This window comes from Gymnoscopelus microlampas (assembly GCF_963454915.1).
Source record: "Gymnoscopelus microlampas genome assembly, chromosome: 9".
Lineage (NCBI taxonomy): Eukaryota > Metazoa > Chordata > Actinopteri > Myctophiformes > Myctophidae > Gymnoscopelus > Gymnoscopelus microlampas.
In genome coordinates, this window is record NC_139946.1 from 8,648,802 (window position 1) to 8,664,460 (window position 15,659).

Sequence of the window (15,659 nt, forward strand, 5' to 3'; positions counted from 1 at the left end):
TAGAAAAGAGGAGGGGTATGAGCATAAGAAGAGAGGGAGTGGGAGAGAGGGAAGAGGAGAGGGGAGGAGGAGGAATAGGAAAGGACTGAGAAGCTCGGGGCAGCAGCATACTGATAGATCCATGCCGGTAATGATTGCACAGTCACAGCCGCCACATCCCCTGGGACTGGGCTGCATTCTATTATCTCTCACCCTTCTGCCCTCCACGCCACCCCCCCTCCATCCCCCCTTCCCACCCCACCCCCCTACGCCTCAAACCACACAGCTAGCGCGGCTTAGACAAAGAACAGAGCGCAACAGAGGAGGGTTTGTAAACATGTGATCTGTCACAGATAAAATATATTGTATTCATATAGACACATACACACATTAAGACAAATGCACACATGCATGTACACAGACACACCCATACAAGTATTCAGAGCGCTTTCCATGTAAAGCTTATAAGCTCGCGCGCGCGTGTTTGTGTGTGTTTATATTTTCGGCTGCAGTCGTACTTCAGCCTAGAGGTCAGAAGCTAGATTCAAACAATGAATCGCAGCTTGGCTGTCGCTGTCAGTTCATTTTGAGCCAATCAGCATAGAGCTGAGTAGAATAAAAAGCGTGGGGCGGCGGCATTTACGGAGATAAACATAAACAGAAGATGTAGTTGTGGAATAGACCAGTGGTTCTCAACCTTTTGTGGACAAGGGCCCACTTTAAAATCTCTAAAGCGTTCACGTTTATTTTAATGATCAATCAATTGATTGTGTTCTGGCTTGGATCAATGGAACTAGCGTAGTACACTTTAAGTTCCTATTCATCTGTATCACAATGAAAACTCATTCTTTCAAGGTTTTAAAGAAAAAAATACCATTACATATTTTTACTTTTTGGGGCGGTGTAACCGCCCCCTATAAGTGAGTTTTGGACACTGACCAATCCTGCACTATGATTGGCCAATAGTCTACAACGCAGTCTACACCCCTAACCCTTCCACAGTCAATGCAAATCTATACTTTTGCAAAGTCAGCCAATCACATTACAGCTAGTGTCATCACCACTAGCTGTAATGTGATTGGCTGACTTTGCAAATTCAGGACTGTGATTGGCTAGCGAAACACATGACACATGTGCAGCCCTATGAATAGCAGTATGGACTTTAAAAAAAGTTTTAAGTGAGTCATGTTGTGATGACCACACACCGCCCACTTCACACTGGGTGTGATTTTTTTAATATTAAAGTTATATTATCATTAAAATCTTAGTGTTTCGGCAATTATTTGGGGGCCCACTTGCAATACCCTCGTGGCCCACCAGTGGTCCCCAGCCCACAGGTTGAGAACCACCAGTAGTAGACTTACCAGCAGTTTGAGCAGCCAGAAGCGGGACTTGTAGTAGCAGGTCTTGAAGGGGTTGATGAGGAAGAGAACCATGAAGCCGTAGAGGATCAGAGGGTTGACCTGCATGGGCACCATGGTGTACTCAGAGTAGAGACAGGACAGGATGCTGATACACCACAGCACACCCATGAAACCAGCAATCTGTAGCACAAAGACGGGGGAGAAGGAAGAGATATGTGGCACACTGTTAGTTGGTTTTCACAATAATAAAATAATTAACCCATTAAGACCTGAGGCCGATTCTACAAAATGTCTTCTAAATCCTAACAGTTGAAAAATAAATAAACGTATATTACTATGTCAGTGGTTCTCAAACTTTTTCATGTCAAGGACCTCAAAATGTATATGTACTGTATTTGGGCCCCAAATTTTCACGATTTCTCAAAAATAGCAGATCTACAAGCTCATAGCGCGTGTAAAAATAATGCTTTTTAGCTCAAATAAAAAAATGACACAGATGCTTCTACCGGTCTTAAAGGGTTAAATAGTTCTGATTCACACATTTTTCACACTTTTGTAATAAAATAAAATAAAACTACTTTACATTGTAGCTGTTGGATGAACACTGCATAGCTATGATTTTGGGTGTATTCTTATTGGAGTTTAAATATCGAATGGTTTGTTTTGTTGACCTTCACGACCCCTCTGCCTCTATTATCTACATAGCTAATTGCTAATAGCTTTCAAAATGCACGATGGTCATTCTAAAAAATGTATGCATTTCCAATTTCCATTCCAGATAGGTCTACGTTGTGGAGATGGAAGGTACACTAACAGCTGTGTTAAAGAGGTTCTCTTGCCTCAAACAGATGCTGATGTGACAGGTTGTTGCGTGGATTGATTTCAAAGATCAGGACGTGGTTGACCCCGGCCTGTCTCCATCCATACGTGTTGATTCCCAACAGGAAAAGGAACTGGATCAACAGGAAACCACCCCGGTAGATCCTCACCAGAGGCCAAATGTTCTCGTAACGGATCAACACGGCACCTAGTAGGATTGAAAGTGACGTACTAGGCATCAATCGTTTTGACAAAAAGCAATTATCAAGCATAACTTTACCAGCACATCTTCATCCAGAACAAATCAACCAGCGACACATACTGTGTATATGACATTATATCTACCAAATGTCCAAACGTACACAGGGCAGGAAGGATTTTTTTATGTAAATGTTAATTCTCATTCTTATGACTACCAGTGAGGATGAAGGAGATGGCGAGAACGATGAAGACTCCACAGTAGAGACCAACACGGAACGTCGTCCAGGCCAGAGCCGGCTGCACGGGGCACAAAAGAATACAGAGGAACATTCACGATTACCTCTGACTCCTCACACTTTAACTCTATACAATATATCAGGAAAACATCTTTAACTTGTCACATTCAGTATATCTATTCATGAATCAAACATCATACTGTTGATTTTGTATTTAGCATTTAAGTTAACCTTTACAATCCCTCCATAAGATTTAAGCTAATATTAACTCATTTACTACACATTTGATACTTGTATATACAAACATTTCCTATAACCGCGCCTTGGGGAGGAAATGCACAGGTCAATATTTATCTTCCATAACTCCTGTAATTAATGCAGTAATATATAATATAATGTATGATACGGGGGGGAAAGAAGACCCGCTGTCTTATTTTAGAGGGATATCCTGTCAGTCCACCATGGAGAGACACTTAAAAAATCAATACTAAAGGGTAGAGTGTTCTCTCTGTAACCATAGCACCCCTACCCCCCAGCCCTCCCACCCTATATATTAAGAGTTGGATGGTTAGGGCACATCCATGTTGGACTTATCTCCTCTGTAGCTGTTTAATAGATCAGTAATGTAGAATATAATAATAAGCTGGGAGTGAGGTGTAATGACGGAGCAAACTACAGTATGGTTTGATGAGCAGTATGTTTGACCTGTGCTGCCCCCAGTGGAGGCACTCTCAGCCTCTTCATGGCCTTCTGACGGTCCCCTCCCTCCAGCTCTGTGGTCACCAGGGCCTAGGGAAAACACATGCACGCACGCACGCACACACACACACACACACACACACACACACACACACACACACACACACACACACACACACACACACACACACACACACACACACACACACACACACACACACACACACACACACACACACACACACACACACACACACACACACACGATTTCACACTAGGAATGTCATAATAGTAGCAATGCTTTGATGTCTAAAGTTAGACTAATCCACGTGTGAGTACCGATGCTGTCTGTCACAGCCAGACTCATCCAGTGTGTGTGTGCGTGTGCTTACGTGTGCGTGTGTCCCTAAGTTTCCTTTGTCCATTGTCCATTATCGGTGCACATCAATCACACCTAGTCGCGCTCCTGTGTCGCACACCGAAAATAGCAGATCAGACGTGTTGTGTGCTTGTAGATCTGCTATTTTTGGTGTGTGACACTGGCACTCGACCCATAAATCACCATAACAATGCCCAGTAGGCCTATTGCACAGCAACAAGTAGAGTGTGTGTGTGTGAGTGAGCCTGTGTGTGCGTGTGCACCTCTGTCTCAGAGATGAGCTGGGTGATCTTCTTGCAGGTGTAGAAAGGGGCCACCTCCACGTGAGCAACGCGCCAGTCGGCCCCGCGGGGGGTGTCCAGGATCTTGTCATGCTTCTTCAGAATCTTACGGAAGCCAGTGAAGTTCAGATTCTGTCAAACCCAAAATAAAAAGAGAGTGATCAAAAATGAATTTAGTAACAATTACAGCGAGACAGACAGTTAGGGATGCCTCATGCTTGGAATGACTCATAATGAGAAAAAATAAATTAGCTCAAATGAATACCTTGCATACTTAAATAAACCTAAAATGAAGTGTCAACATATTCCTCCGAATATTCCACAATGAATCTCCACAGATCTGAAGATCCTTGGACACTTTCTTGCATGAACTTGAACTCCTAGGATAGTTAATACCCTCACAAAAACATGTAGTAATCCTGGTCGCTATATCGCCTCCCCCATGACAGCCGGGGCGCCTGATGGAGGGGAAGGGAAGGTCAGCTCTCATGCATTGGAGGAGGCATGAGCTCGGCCCTTGGCTCCCTAGGCTGTGGGGGGAGTGTAGCGCCCAGGATCACTTAGAAAATTGGCACCGGGTGAAAAAAGGGTTACAAAATCGTGGGATAAAAAAAAAAAAAAGAAGAAAAAAAAAAAACTTGAACGTGTTTGTGCGTGCGTATGTGCTTGTGCCATGTGCTTTGACCTGGTAGTTCTGGAGTAGGATGAGGCTGAGGTAGAACTCGCTGAAGGCTAGCTGCAGGTCCTTGATGTTGCGATGTTTGCAGCGCTCCTCCTGTGACAGGTGGAACACCGTCTTGCGTTTCCGCAGGCCGGCTGGAGCGTTGCTCTCCCGCTGGGCGTCCAGAGAAGACTGCAGCTCATTCTGCAGAGTGGCGAAACGTCTCTGGGCTTCAGCAAGCTTTTCTACAGGTAGAAAGACGGGGGAGAAAAGACACAAACATGAGTTGGAGTGGTTTTGCTGCTCTACAACTGCTATTCTTTACTCTCCTCTCCTGTCTTGTATGCCAGGAAGCCGAATGAAGGAGAGTATTAGGTTTGCAGACTTGTAAACACTGCCTGGTGAGAAGCCATAATGTGGGTCACAGATGGGTCAATAATAAACCCAGGGGGAGAGTGAGAGAGAGATAGAGAGAGAATTGGAGAGGCCCTGGACATTAGCCTGCATTCCATTATTCCTTCACCATTCTCTCTATGCTGCTGCCCCACCCCCTTCCAGTTCCCAGCCAGGCATTCTAGGCACCATTCTGTACTCTTGTTTCTCCTCTCAACATTCAAGTTGCTTGTCTGTTCTTTAAACACTTACAGTTGTCATTCACAGCATCGGCTACAGATCTCAATTAATGTCCCCCAGCCTTAGCTCCTTTCAGCCCTGGTGCGCCGCCTGTCCTCTCCAGCCTATGGTCTCTCTCTCACCCTTCCCTTCCCGTCTGTCCCTCCCATTCATAAATCACACTTGAACTTCTGCAAAAACATGAGTTGGTTATGTTCCCAAGGTATGATCTCAAACCTGGACTATCAGTGCTGGCAGAAGCCCCAGACATACAGAGGAGACCATGGTGATTTTCTTGCTTTGACACACAGACACACGCACACACACACACACACACACACACACACACACACACACACACACACACACACACACACACACACACACACACACACACACACACACACACACACACACACACACACACACACACACACACACACACACACACACACACACACACACACACACACACGATTTCACACTAGGAATGTCACAATAGTAGCACTGCTTTGATGTCTAAAGTTAGACTAATCCACGTGTGAGTACCACTGCTGTCTGTCACAGCCAGACTCATCCAGTGTGTGTGTGTGTGTGTGTGTGTGTGTGTGTGTGTGTGTGTGTGTGTGTGTGTGTGTGTGTGTGTGTGTGTGTGTGTGTGTGTGTGTGTGGTGTGTTGCTTGAATGGACAGCAGCGAGAGGAGACCAGAGGCGTGAGAAAGTCAAGCCGTGGACCGTGTGCCAACGGAGTGGTTTATTATGATGGCAGTGAAAAGATCTTGGCCTTAGTATTGAGGGACCGAAAAGACCACAGTGATCCACTGACCACATGGAGCATGGTTTGATCCATCTGGCTCCAGCCGCCACCTGTTTGAATGAGTGATCCAATTCCTCACCTGAAGGGGGTTCAATGATTTTTTATAGACAGGCATTGGTGTCCAGTGTTCAATGGTATGGCAGACAGTGGTGTAGAGGGGTTTCATTTTGTAGGGGCGCTGTGTTTTAATGATGTCAACATACATAGACAACACAGCATTCATTATTTAATAATATATATATATATATATATATATATATATATATATATATATATATATATATATATATATATATATATATATATATATATATATATATATATATATATATATATACTAGACATAACACTTTAAGCAAATTTAAGCAAATGAATTGCAAAATGCAATGTGTTGTGAGCTTGTAGATTGGCAATTCTTTCTATTTTTGAATTGTTTTGAAAGATATTCCCACAGCTTCATAAGCATATAAATAAATAATCTTAATTCAGCAATAGCAGACAGACGGGATCCAAAAGCTAACTCACAATAAAAGTAAAATGCTGGTAGCTATCATACACACCACACGCTCTATAAAACCAACGTTGTAGGCTAAGTAAGTCAACAGTTCAACTCACTTTATACATTGACTAAGTACTCCCTGCTCTCAAAACACTGTCAAATAAATCGCCACAACGGGGGAGGAGGATCGTAGCAGGATTCTGCTGCAGGTTTTGTTTTCCTGAGCGATGGCATCAAGTTGTACATCATAGTCATACAGTAGCTGTCAAAATGTCCTGCAATAGCTGTCAAATCATGCAACGTGTGGGTGTCAGTTTGTGGGGGCTAACGTGAATAGAATAAGCTAAGAAATCAATAAGACGATGTATTAGTCAAGCCAGGGAAACAGGCCTACAATATTAAGTATACAGAAAGTATAAAGTATATAATATTCATTGATTATTCATTCTATTTGGCACGTTGTCTGTCTTGATCATTTAAAACAGAGCAAATCCTTTGACCATTAAAAGAAAAGAAGTTCTGGAGCTGTGCTCCGGTGTGTTCTTATAGTGCTACTCCCCTGTGGTGAAATACAATGAGATTTTTTTAATTTTTCCCCCGGGAACTGTCAAAGATGAAACATTAACAGGGAAAAGTACTTTTGTCAACCTGAAAATAAACTTTTATCAAAAGATTTCCAGACACAGAGAGAGAGCATCTCTCTTTGTCCATCAGAGGCTTCTTTTCAGAGCACTGATGTACTGATTCACAATGACCTCAGGAGGTCAAGGACCCCTTTCAAGTGAGAGACAGAGAGTGCTGTAGAGCTGCTCCAGTATGTACATGGAGTCGCTTATGTAAAGTTGCAGCTCCATCTTTCTCTGTCACTCTCTGGTTTTCATGCATTCCCTTTAGGCCTGCAAGTATTTTATTATTTTCTTTGCAATTATTCCATATATTACTCTTTTGATTTATCAAATAATCAACAAGCACATTTTTTAAATAACACAAAGGTCTGATAGATTTTTTCGATAATTGACTAAATGGATTAGTCTGATTAACCACTTAAGCTCAGTTTTATACTTTGTAGTACAACACGAACACGCATCGAGCTCGTAGCTCGCTATTTAAGCTATTTTTGAAATTTGAATGTCTATTTTGACTATAATGACAGCCAAACTAGGGACACCAGATTGAAAGTTATTAACTGTTGCAGCTTATTCATTCATGGGTCTTAAACCTACTACTTCACTAGCCCATTTATATATTGTATTGTAGGGGCAGGGTAGGAGTTTCAAATGCCAAAGTAACAGATACAGATCTTTTGTGAGTCCCTATATTTTGACTAAACAGATCCAGATAACTTGCTAATCCTGCTTTCTGGAATACAAGTCTGAGGGGTGGAGAGAGATTATTATGTTTTGATACATAATATCAGCCTCACACCTTCACTCTATTGAGGAAGCTGACAATTATTAAATATGCCTCTACTGTCAGCATTAATCTACACAGTCAAATGTTACAGAGTGTTACAATGTAAACCCATGCTAGTCCATTCTTTGTTATATTCTATGCAATTCTGTATTCTATTCCCTTCTCTCCCTTATCCTGTTTCCTCTAATCAATTTGCAGGACTAGGGAAGATAATGGATGGTCAGTTGGCCAGGCCCAGGAGGATGTTGGCTTGAATCCCAGAATGTAACAGCCTTTAAAAAAAAAAGAAGAAAAAAAAAGAAAGCCATCCAACCTGGCCTATAGGTAATGGATATCAAGCCTCCGGCCTTTAATCAGATGAGACAAGCACAGGAAGATTTGTCATTAGAGGAGGAAAAACACAAAGTTCTACAGCATCTCCTTGACTTTAATATGGAACATCAAACTAGGTCTACTTTGATTTCTGCTCCAGTGTATTTTACGGTCATAGCCATCTTTCAGACTCTAAAGCCTGTGCTCATTATACGAGCTTGGGAAATAATGAATCTGAATGTCCCAGCTACGAGGAGGCCTTGAACCGTAATTGGACTTTGGAGCGCACAGAGACACTGTAGTTCCACACATAGCCTCTAGGGGAAGCGCTGTTTAAGTTCAAGCCAAACAGGGACTTCAGAATATATGGACTCACTCCATCTCACATTACATGACATACATAGACTCCCTCTCACCCTGAAATACACATAGGCAGCTCAGCTAAATATGACAGTCACGGCAAACGCTCAATCAAAGGACCAAGATTAGACACGATGTCATTTGGCTCGGAACGCGGCTAACTCACTAGCCAGTAGCCACTGAAATAGCCCACCTGTGGACACATTAAGGTGGGAATAAATCATGCATTTCTAGGAGTAATGTAATGAAATATAATTTAGATTTGTTTTTTAAATTTCCACTAATGGGGATGAATCACTTGATCACTTCAAGACTTGTGAAATCGTGCCCTTGTATGATTTGAAATACATATATATGGTAAGTCTACGATATATCAGTCTGGGTTGATTAGATGTATTCCACATACAACGTGATCGATCATCAACTGAAATACAACTGGGGAATACACATACCTGAATAGAATGTGTTGATTTTCAAAAGCTCCTTCTCACAGGTCTGGAAAAACTTCTCCTCAAACTTGGCGTAGTATCTCTTGACTGTGTCTTCATCTGTGACTGAAGAAAGAGAAAGAACATAGAGAAACATGCAGAAGTTAGACACATTGTCAAATTGCAGTAGTACTACTGTAATCAAATGAAGCTTTAAAGCCAAAACCTTAAAAAGTGAAGGGCAGGGTGATTTTATTTTTAACCAAGTAAGTGCTTTTCCATTGCAGTTTATTCATAATTAATATTCATACAAATACATAAAACATTCACACCTGGTATAGCTGCCCCATACCACCAAGGCACATTAACCACTTAAACCCTACTGTATTGACCGGGGTCGCCCAAGAGCTCTATACTAGGCCTGCAATTCCCCCCCCCTCCCGACACCAAATCACTTCGCCAAAAATAGCCGAGCCAAGCTAACAACGTGCATTGTGACGTGTTGTGAGCTTGTAGATATGATATTTTCTGCAAATGTTCGCCTATTCCTAGTTCGATTCTAAAAATGTCTTCTAAATCCTAATAGTTTTTTTAATTTTTTACATAAGAAATATAAAAATATAAAAATATAAAAATATAAAAATATAAAAATATAAAAATATAAAAATATAAAAATATAAAAATATGTTGTTCTAGAGATCCCCAGAAACAAAGATTTGAGTAACAAATCTTCGCCTTAAAAGTATATATTCAAAGATTTGCACGAAATTTTCACAATTTAAAAGAAATAGCAGATCTACAAGCTCATAGCGTGGCACTCGGTGCCGCGCTATGAGCTTGTATATCTGCTATTTTTGAATAGCCCAAAGAAATCTTAAAAGGACACACAGCTGCGTTCCCGGTCTAAATGGATTAAATATGCTTTTTGGTAAATTTTGTTGGTCAAGCAGTCAAGGCAAAGTAGAATATAAAAAAAAAACATGTTGACCAGTGACAAACAATGATCATAAAACACTAAAAACAGCACAGACTCTCTCTCTAAGAGAAAAACAGGTATATAATTGGATCTACAGCCTCCTTCCTGCCGTCTCATCTCTGCCATAACCCTGTATGCCTTCTTCAGGAGCGTCCAATTCAATCAGCATTGACACTCTGTCTCAAGCAATCCTCTGTCCTTCAGCACCGGTTATCTGATACCTGACTGACTGAGATTAAAACAATGTTTCTAGTTGCCGACCCACACATGCTTGCATGTATGCATGCACAAACATAAAAACATTATGAGCACATGGCAATACATAGAACATCTTTCTCTGCCTCTTTCTCTTAATAATGTGAACTTGTAGATCGAGCCTGATTAGCCTGAGGTAGTCAGTAACAGTAAAGTGTAACGTGACGTGTCACTTGACAAGAATACAATATTTTCAAGAGAAAACATATTTGATATTTTCATGTGAGAACCTGCAGTGTCACTGCTATCTAAATGCCAAAGCATGACCCTCATTCAACCCAGCCAAACCAAACCACGCATGGCTAAATGAAAAACGAATGGGCTTCAGCAGCGGTGAAGGGCGATGATGGGAAAGCTAACTATAAAAAAAGCGCTTGTCTGAGCCAAGGCCGAGGGTGATATTGCAGTGAAAACATTAGCTATCGTATAAAGTGAGCTCTCTCCATGCAGGCAGCAACCTTTAGATGGAGAGGCATTCAATTCTGTACACAGTAATAACAAAGAGATGCCCAAGGCTGCAAGCTGTCAATATTCCTGGTCTGGTCTGTTCACACACACATGCACGCACGCACACCACGCACGCCACACAAGCAAGTGTTCATGTGTACAGGCACGCAAGCGCACACGCACACGCAAGCACACACACACACACACACACACACACACACACACACACACACACACACACACACACACACACACACACACACACACACACACACACACACACACACACACACACACACACACACACACACACACGCAATCAAACCACTAGAGCCTAACACATGGTACAAATAGATGAGAAACAGCACCCATACCCTTTTAGCAGTGCAATCAATTAAATGTTTAATTAAACCACTGCAAATGGTTAAAAAGGCTGAACAAACTGCAAAAAAACAAGACTGACATTTACAAGTCATTTACAGGGGGGCTACCAAATGAGTGCATCTGTGTCTGTCTCTCTCTGTGTGTGTGTGTGTGTGTGTGTGTGTGTGTGTGTGTGTGTGTGTGTGTGTGTGTGTGTGTGTGTGTGTGTGTGTGTGTGTGTGTGTGTGTGTGTGTGTGTGTGTGTGTGTGTGTGTGGTGCTCTGCCATGTCTCTCTCTCACACACTGGTAAGTGAAATCTGACACCTCTGTGCTCTACTGTGTGTGTGTGTGTGTGTGTGTGTGTGTGTGTGTGTGTGTGTGTGTGTGTGTGTGTGTGTGTGTGTGTGTGTGTGTGTGTGTGTGTGTGTGTGTGTGTGTGTGTGTGTGTGTGTGTGTGTGTGTGTGTGTGACTCAATAATTTGATGACCAGCCGACTGGTAGGCAGCGGTTCCGGTAGGAGACACAAAGGAGACTCGCTGCTGGTCATCAAATTATTTACTTAGGAATGCGACAAAAAACGAAAAATATCCACGAATTCAAGCCTCCATGGGGTGACTAATCGATAGGAAAAAAGTCATTTTGGGGGTGAACTATCCCTTTAATTACTTTCTGTCAAACAAAAATCAATGTGTTAGCAGGTCCGGGAGAAGGACTGGAAGGAGGTAAACAGGAAGAGAATGGAGCAGGGAGGAAGAACAGTGCAGGAAAGGGAGAGGAGGACAAGGTTAAGTGTCTTTTGGAAGAGAATCAACTGTAAAAAGAGTGAGATGACAGATGGAGACAGAAAAGGAAGATTTAAGGAAGCAGCTCCCCTCCTCTCTCGTACAATGGAAATACAGTAGCGAGCTCACAACGCATCTCAATCAGGCTTTTTGCTTCAGTGCACAATTCAGCTGCAGCCACAACACTCTGAACCACTGAACCATCCAAGATTCATCCGTCTAAACATCTGCTGGCTGACCGGATGACTGACTGAATGGCTGACTCATGCGGATGGATGAGTGACTGGTTGTGTGGATGGAGATACATGGGCGTGCTCGACTTGCCGACTGGCTGGCAGCCTAAATCATTTACTGATTGCCTGGCTAGTATAGTCACTGTTCCGTGGCAGAATGGCTAATGGGCCTAATGGAGTCGGCCAGTTCCAAGTACCAAATTGAGTTGTACTGTATTTTAAAACAATTTAAATTTTACGTAATAAATTATCAGGTTATACAGAATAGAAAGGGTGGTGGACCACAGACAAAACAGGGAGAGTGCTAGAGATTAAACGTATTATGAAGGTACAGAATAAGGTACAGAATGACATACTGTATTAGAGATACAGTATTCATGAAAGCTGAGAAAGGTGTAGTGTAGTCGGGGTTATAAAGTGACTCCCGCATCCATCCACTTTCATCTCTCTCCTTGTTGGCGTGGTAGTACAGTGCAGTGAAGATCCAAGAGATAGAGTGCACCTGTGTTTGTTTTCTCATGTGTGTTTGAACACGCGCCGTGCGTCCATGTGCAAGATGTGTAAAAAATTAAGATCTGAGTCAAAGCGTGTTCTTTTTGAACCCATACATGCGTCAGTGAGTCACTGAGAGTTCACGTCCATACGTTCTTTGATCTGAAACCACTTTCGTTGTCATCATCGCTGCTACTCACACCACACAACTTCAACCCTCATCAACGGTACTCAACATGGTCAGCATTTCATCGTTACACCGACAGCTCTTCAGTCTCTCCTTCTTACAGAAGACCAGAGCTTAATTGTATTCAAATTGAATAATATACAAGGATAGAGAACAAGGCAGCCTAGAGGTGTGCATAGTTGAGTCGTGTTTTTAGCAGTCGGTGTTGGACAAATTAGTGGATAGAGAGACATACAGTGCTTTACAGCATAAACTGTACAGACAGACAGACACACAGCCTCATTACAATAGTTTTGCGCTTGCTCGGCACGGCTGTGACAGCTCAACTATAAAGCTGTCTGAAATCATAACAGATTGTCATTGTACTGAACCAAGGTATGTGTACAGTTAAACTTGATTTCTCTCAGAAACACAGTTTTTGCTCCTCATTATAACAGGTCTGGCTGAAAAGGGGTAGACAGCTCACTGTGTCCAGATCATAGGAATGTGGAGGCATATAAAACCCCGGACATCAAGGGAAATGACAGCTTGAGTCATTTAATGAAGCACAGCATTGTGCAAAACCTAACCCAAGAATAGCTTCAACTCTACGAGAGGTACAAAACTAAATGTTCAAGCGGTGAAAATATGAAGCGCCATATTTCCTTTGATTCCCGATTCTTTTCTCTTTTTTTTTTCAGCCTCTCAGACAGTCTAGAGTAGACCAAGGGTTCCCAAACATTTCAGGCCGTGACCCCCCCAAAATAATCATATTTGAACTGGGGACCCCCCACCCTGACAAGCTACCTGGAATTGTAGGAGTTGAGGCATTACATTTTGTTTGACTCTGTTCCACAGATAAATATTGTGAAAATGTCCACAATGTTTGCTTCTTTCTTACGTAATATTTGACAATTTGACCAATTTGGTATTAAAAAGGTCTTAAAAGTCATTAAATTGCCACTTTAGAAATGTGCAGATACCCTGTATACATTTATACTGTATGTTGGTTTGTTTACTGTTGAGTGAGAAAACAATGTTGCACATTAAGCTAATCATCTGGGGACCCGACAAAATAATTTGGGGACGACCCCCAGTTTGGGATCCACTGGCTAGACTAGTCCCTCACAGAGTTCTCTCTGGTCCTCAACTCTCAGCAGTCATGGGGCCCCTGTCTCTAAACCAACTTACAGACCCTCAGAGACAGCAGGACGAACAGAACCACAACAAAACCCTTTCTCGCAGCGCTGGCTGCCTGACATCTGTTTCATGGGAGGTGTGTTGTCCGTGTGTGTGTGTGTGTGTGTGTGTGTGTGTGTGTGTGTGTGTGTGTGTGTGTGTGTGTGTGTGTGTTAACAGTTTACAGTTTAGGCATTTAGCAGACTGTGTCCGTGTGTGTGTCCGCGTGTCCGTGTCCGTGTGTGTGTGTGTGTGTGGTACAGTATTTCAACTTTATAAATGTCAGCTATTCACAAAACTCTTATCTCTCGTGATTTCCGTGGTTGGACATGGAGCATATTTTAAGACATTTCAGCCAGTAATGGCACTGCCTACATATCCATCTTTCTACAATTCTCAGTTCTAGAGTCTCTTACTATGTTTCAGGCAACATAACTCCTCTTTCTCTAGGGTACAGCTGTACAAAAATCAATACTTGGTTTGATTGACTAAAGAAGCACTTAATGAGCATAGTAAATCATGTCATTAATCATGTCATGAACATATTCAGTGACGGAAATGTGCTTCCATGAATGTGTCCTAAACACAGCATGTTTCCCCCTTATCCTGCATCATCAGCACTAATCCATAGTCTATGATGTCTCAAACATCAAACAACAGATGCACACAGGCTGTAAAAATGAAAAAGATGAAAAACTCTTGTATGATGAATTACGGCATTTAATGACAAAACAACGTAAAAAGTAGAAATTTGGAGATACAAGGTTTCTGCCCGTCAGCGCCGATATGTGTCATCTCACTCTGCCTACAGTATGTACAGGGGCAGTAGGCATCGGTGCTCAAGCTATTGGCTACAAGACCAAATTGCTGTGTATACATAAACGGTACAGTTTGCAATACAGCGCTGTGCATTGTATAAATCCATTGCCTTCACCTAATCAGACAAAGAGTCGTGTTAGTAGTCGCTAGAAAAACAACTCTTGACCTATTCCCCTGGTGGCTTGTAGAAGGCAGCCCCCCCCACTACTGCTATCTCCGTCCTCTGTAGTCTGCATAAATAAATGATGACTTCCATGAGGCAGCCTCCCCCAGAACCCCACTGTAAGCCCCAACCCTTTACACACACACACACACACACACACACACACACACACACACACACACACACACCATCCCCCTACTTCTTATATTCCGATGCTGGAACTCTTTGACCCGGCCCCATAAAGCCTGCCCATAAATCCTTCATGTGCAGTCTCTCTAACCTGCTACCAGTGATGATGATCAACACACACACACACACACACACACACACACACACACAGAGTTCACACAATGGATCTCGTTGGCGTGTTTGTTCTATGCCTCTTGCATCATCAATGGGAGTCACTCATGTATGTTTTTCTATTGGGTGAGCCCTGCCCACCACTTCCCCTTTCTTCCCTCTATCTATTAGAAGTGTTCATCGGCATGAGGTTGACAGTGTGAAGGGAGCAGAGCAGCGGCTGTCTCTGTGTTAGCAGCTCAGATATAATCGGTCATTATTGCAGCAGCCATGCAGGAGAGAGGGGAAAATACACACACACACGCACACGCGCACACACACACACACACACACACACACACGCACACACGCACACACACACACACACACACACACACACACACACACACACGCGCACACACGCACACAAGCACACACACACAC

General features: G+C 42.7%; 1 protein-coding gene across 1 annotated transcript in view; it reads right to left on the bottom strand.

Moving 5' to 3' along the window:
* Window positions 1-15,659, bottom strand: part of xpr1a (xenotropic and polytropic retrovirus receptor 1a) — a gene marked incomplete at its 3' end in the record, with an annotated part of 100,263 nt that overhangs the window by 18,392 nt on the left and 66,212 nt on the right. The window contains exons 3-9 of the mRNA XM_084066371.1: window positions 9,085-9,186; window positions 4,644-4,864; window positions 3,941-4,090; window positions 3,305-3,388; window positions 2,579-2,660; window positions 2,183-2,370; window positions 1,344-1,523 (exon numbers count right to left, since the gene is read on the bottom strand). Coding sequence (XP_083922497.1) covers window positions 1,344-1,523; window positions 2,183-2,370; window positions 2,579-2,660; window positions 3,305-3,388; window positions 3,941-4,090; window positions 4,644-4,864; window positions 9,085-9,186 — 1,007 coding nt within the window. The remainder of the gene's footprint in view (window positions 1-1,343; window positions 1,524-2,182; window positions 2,371-2,578; window positions 2,661-3,304; window positions 3,389-3,940; window positions 4,091-4,643; window positions 4,865-9,084; window positions 9,187-15,659) is intronic.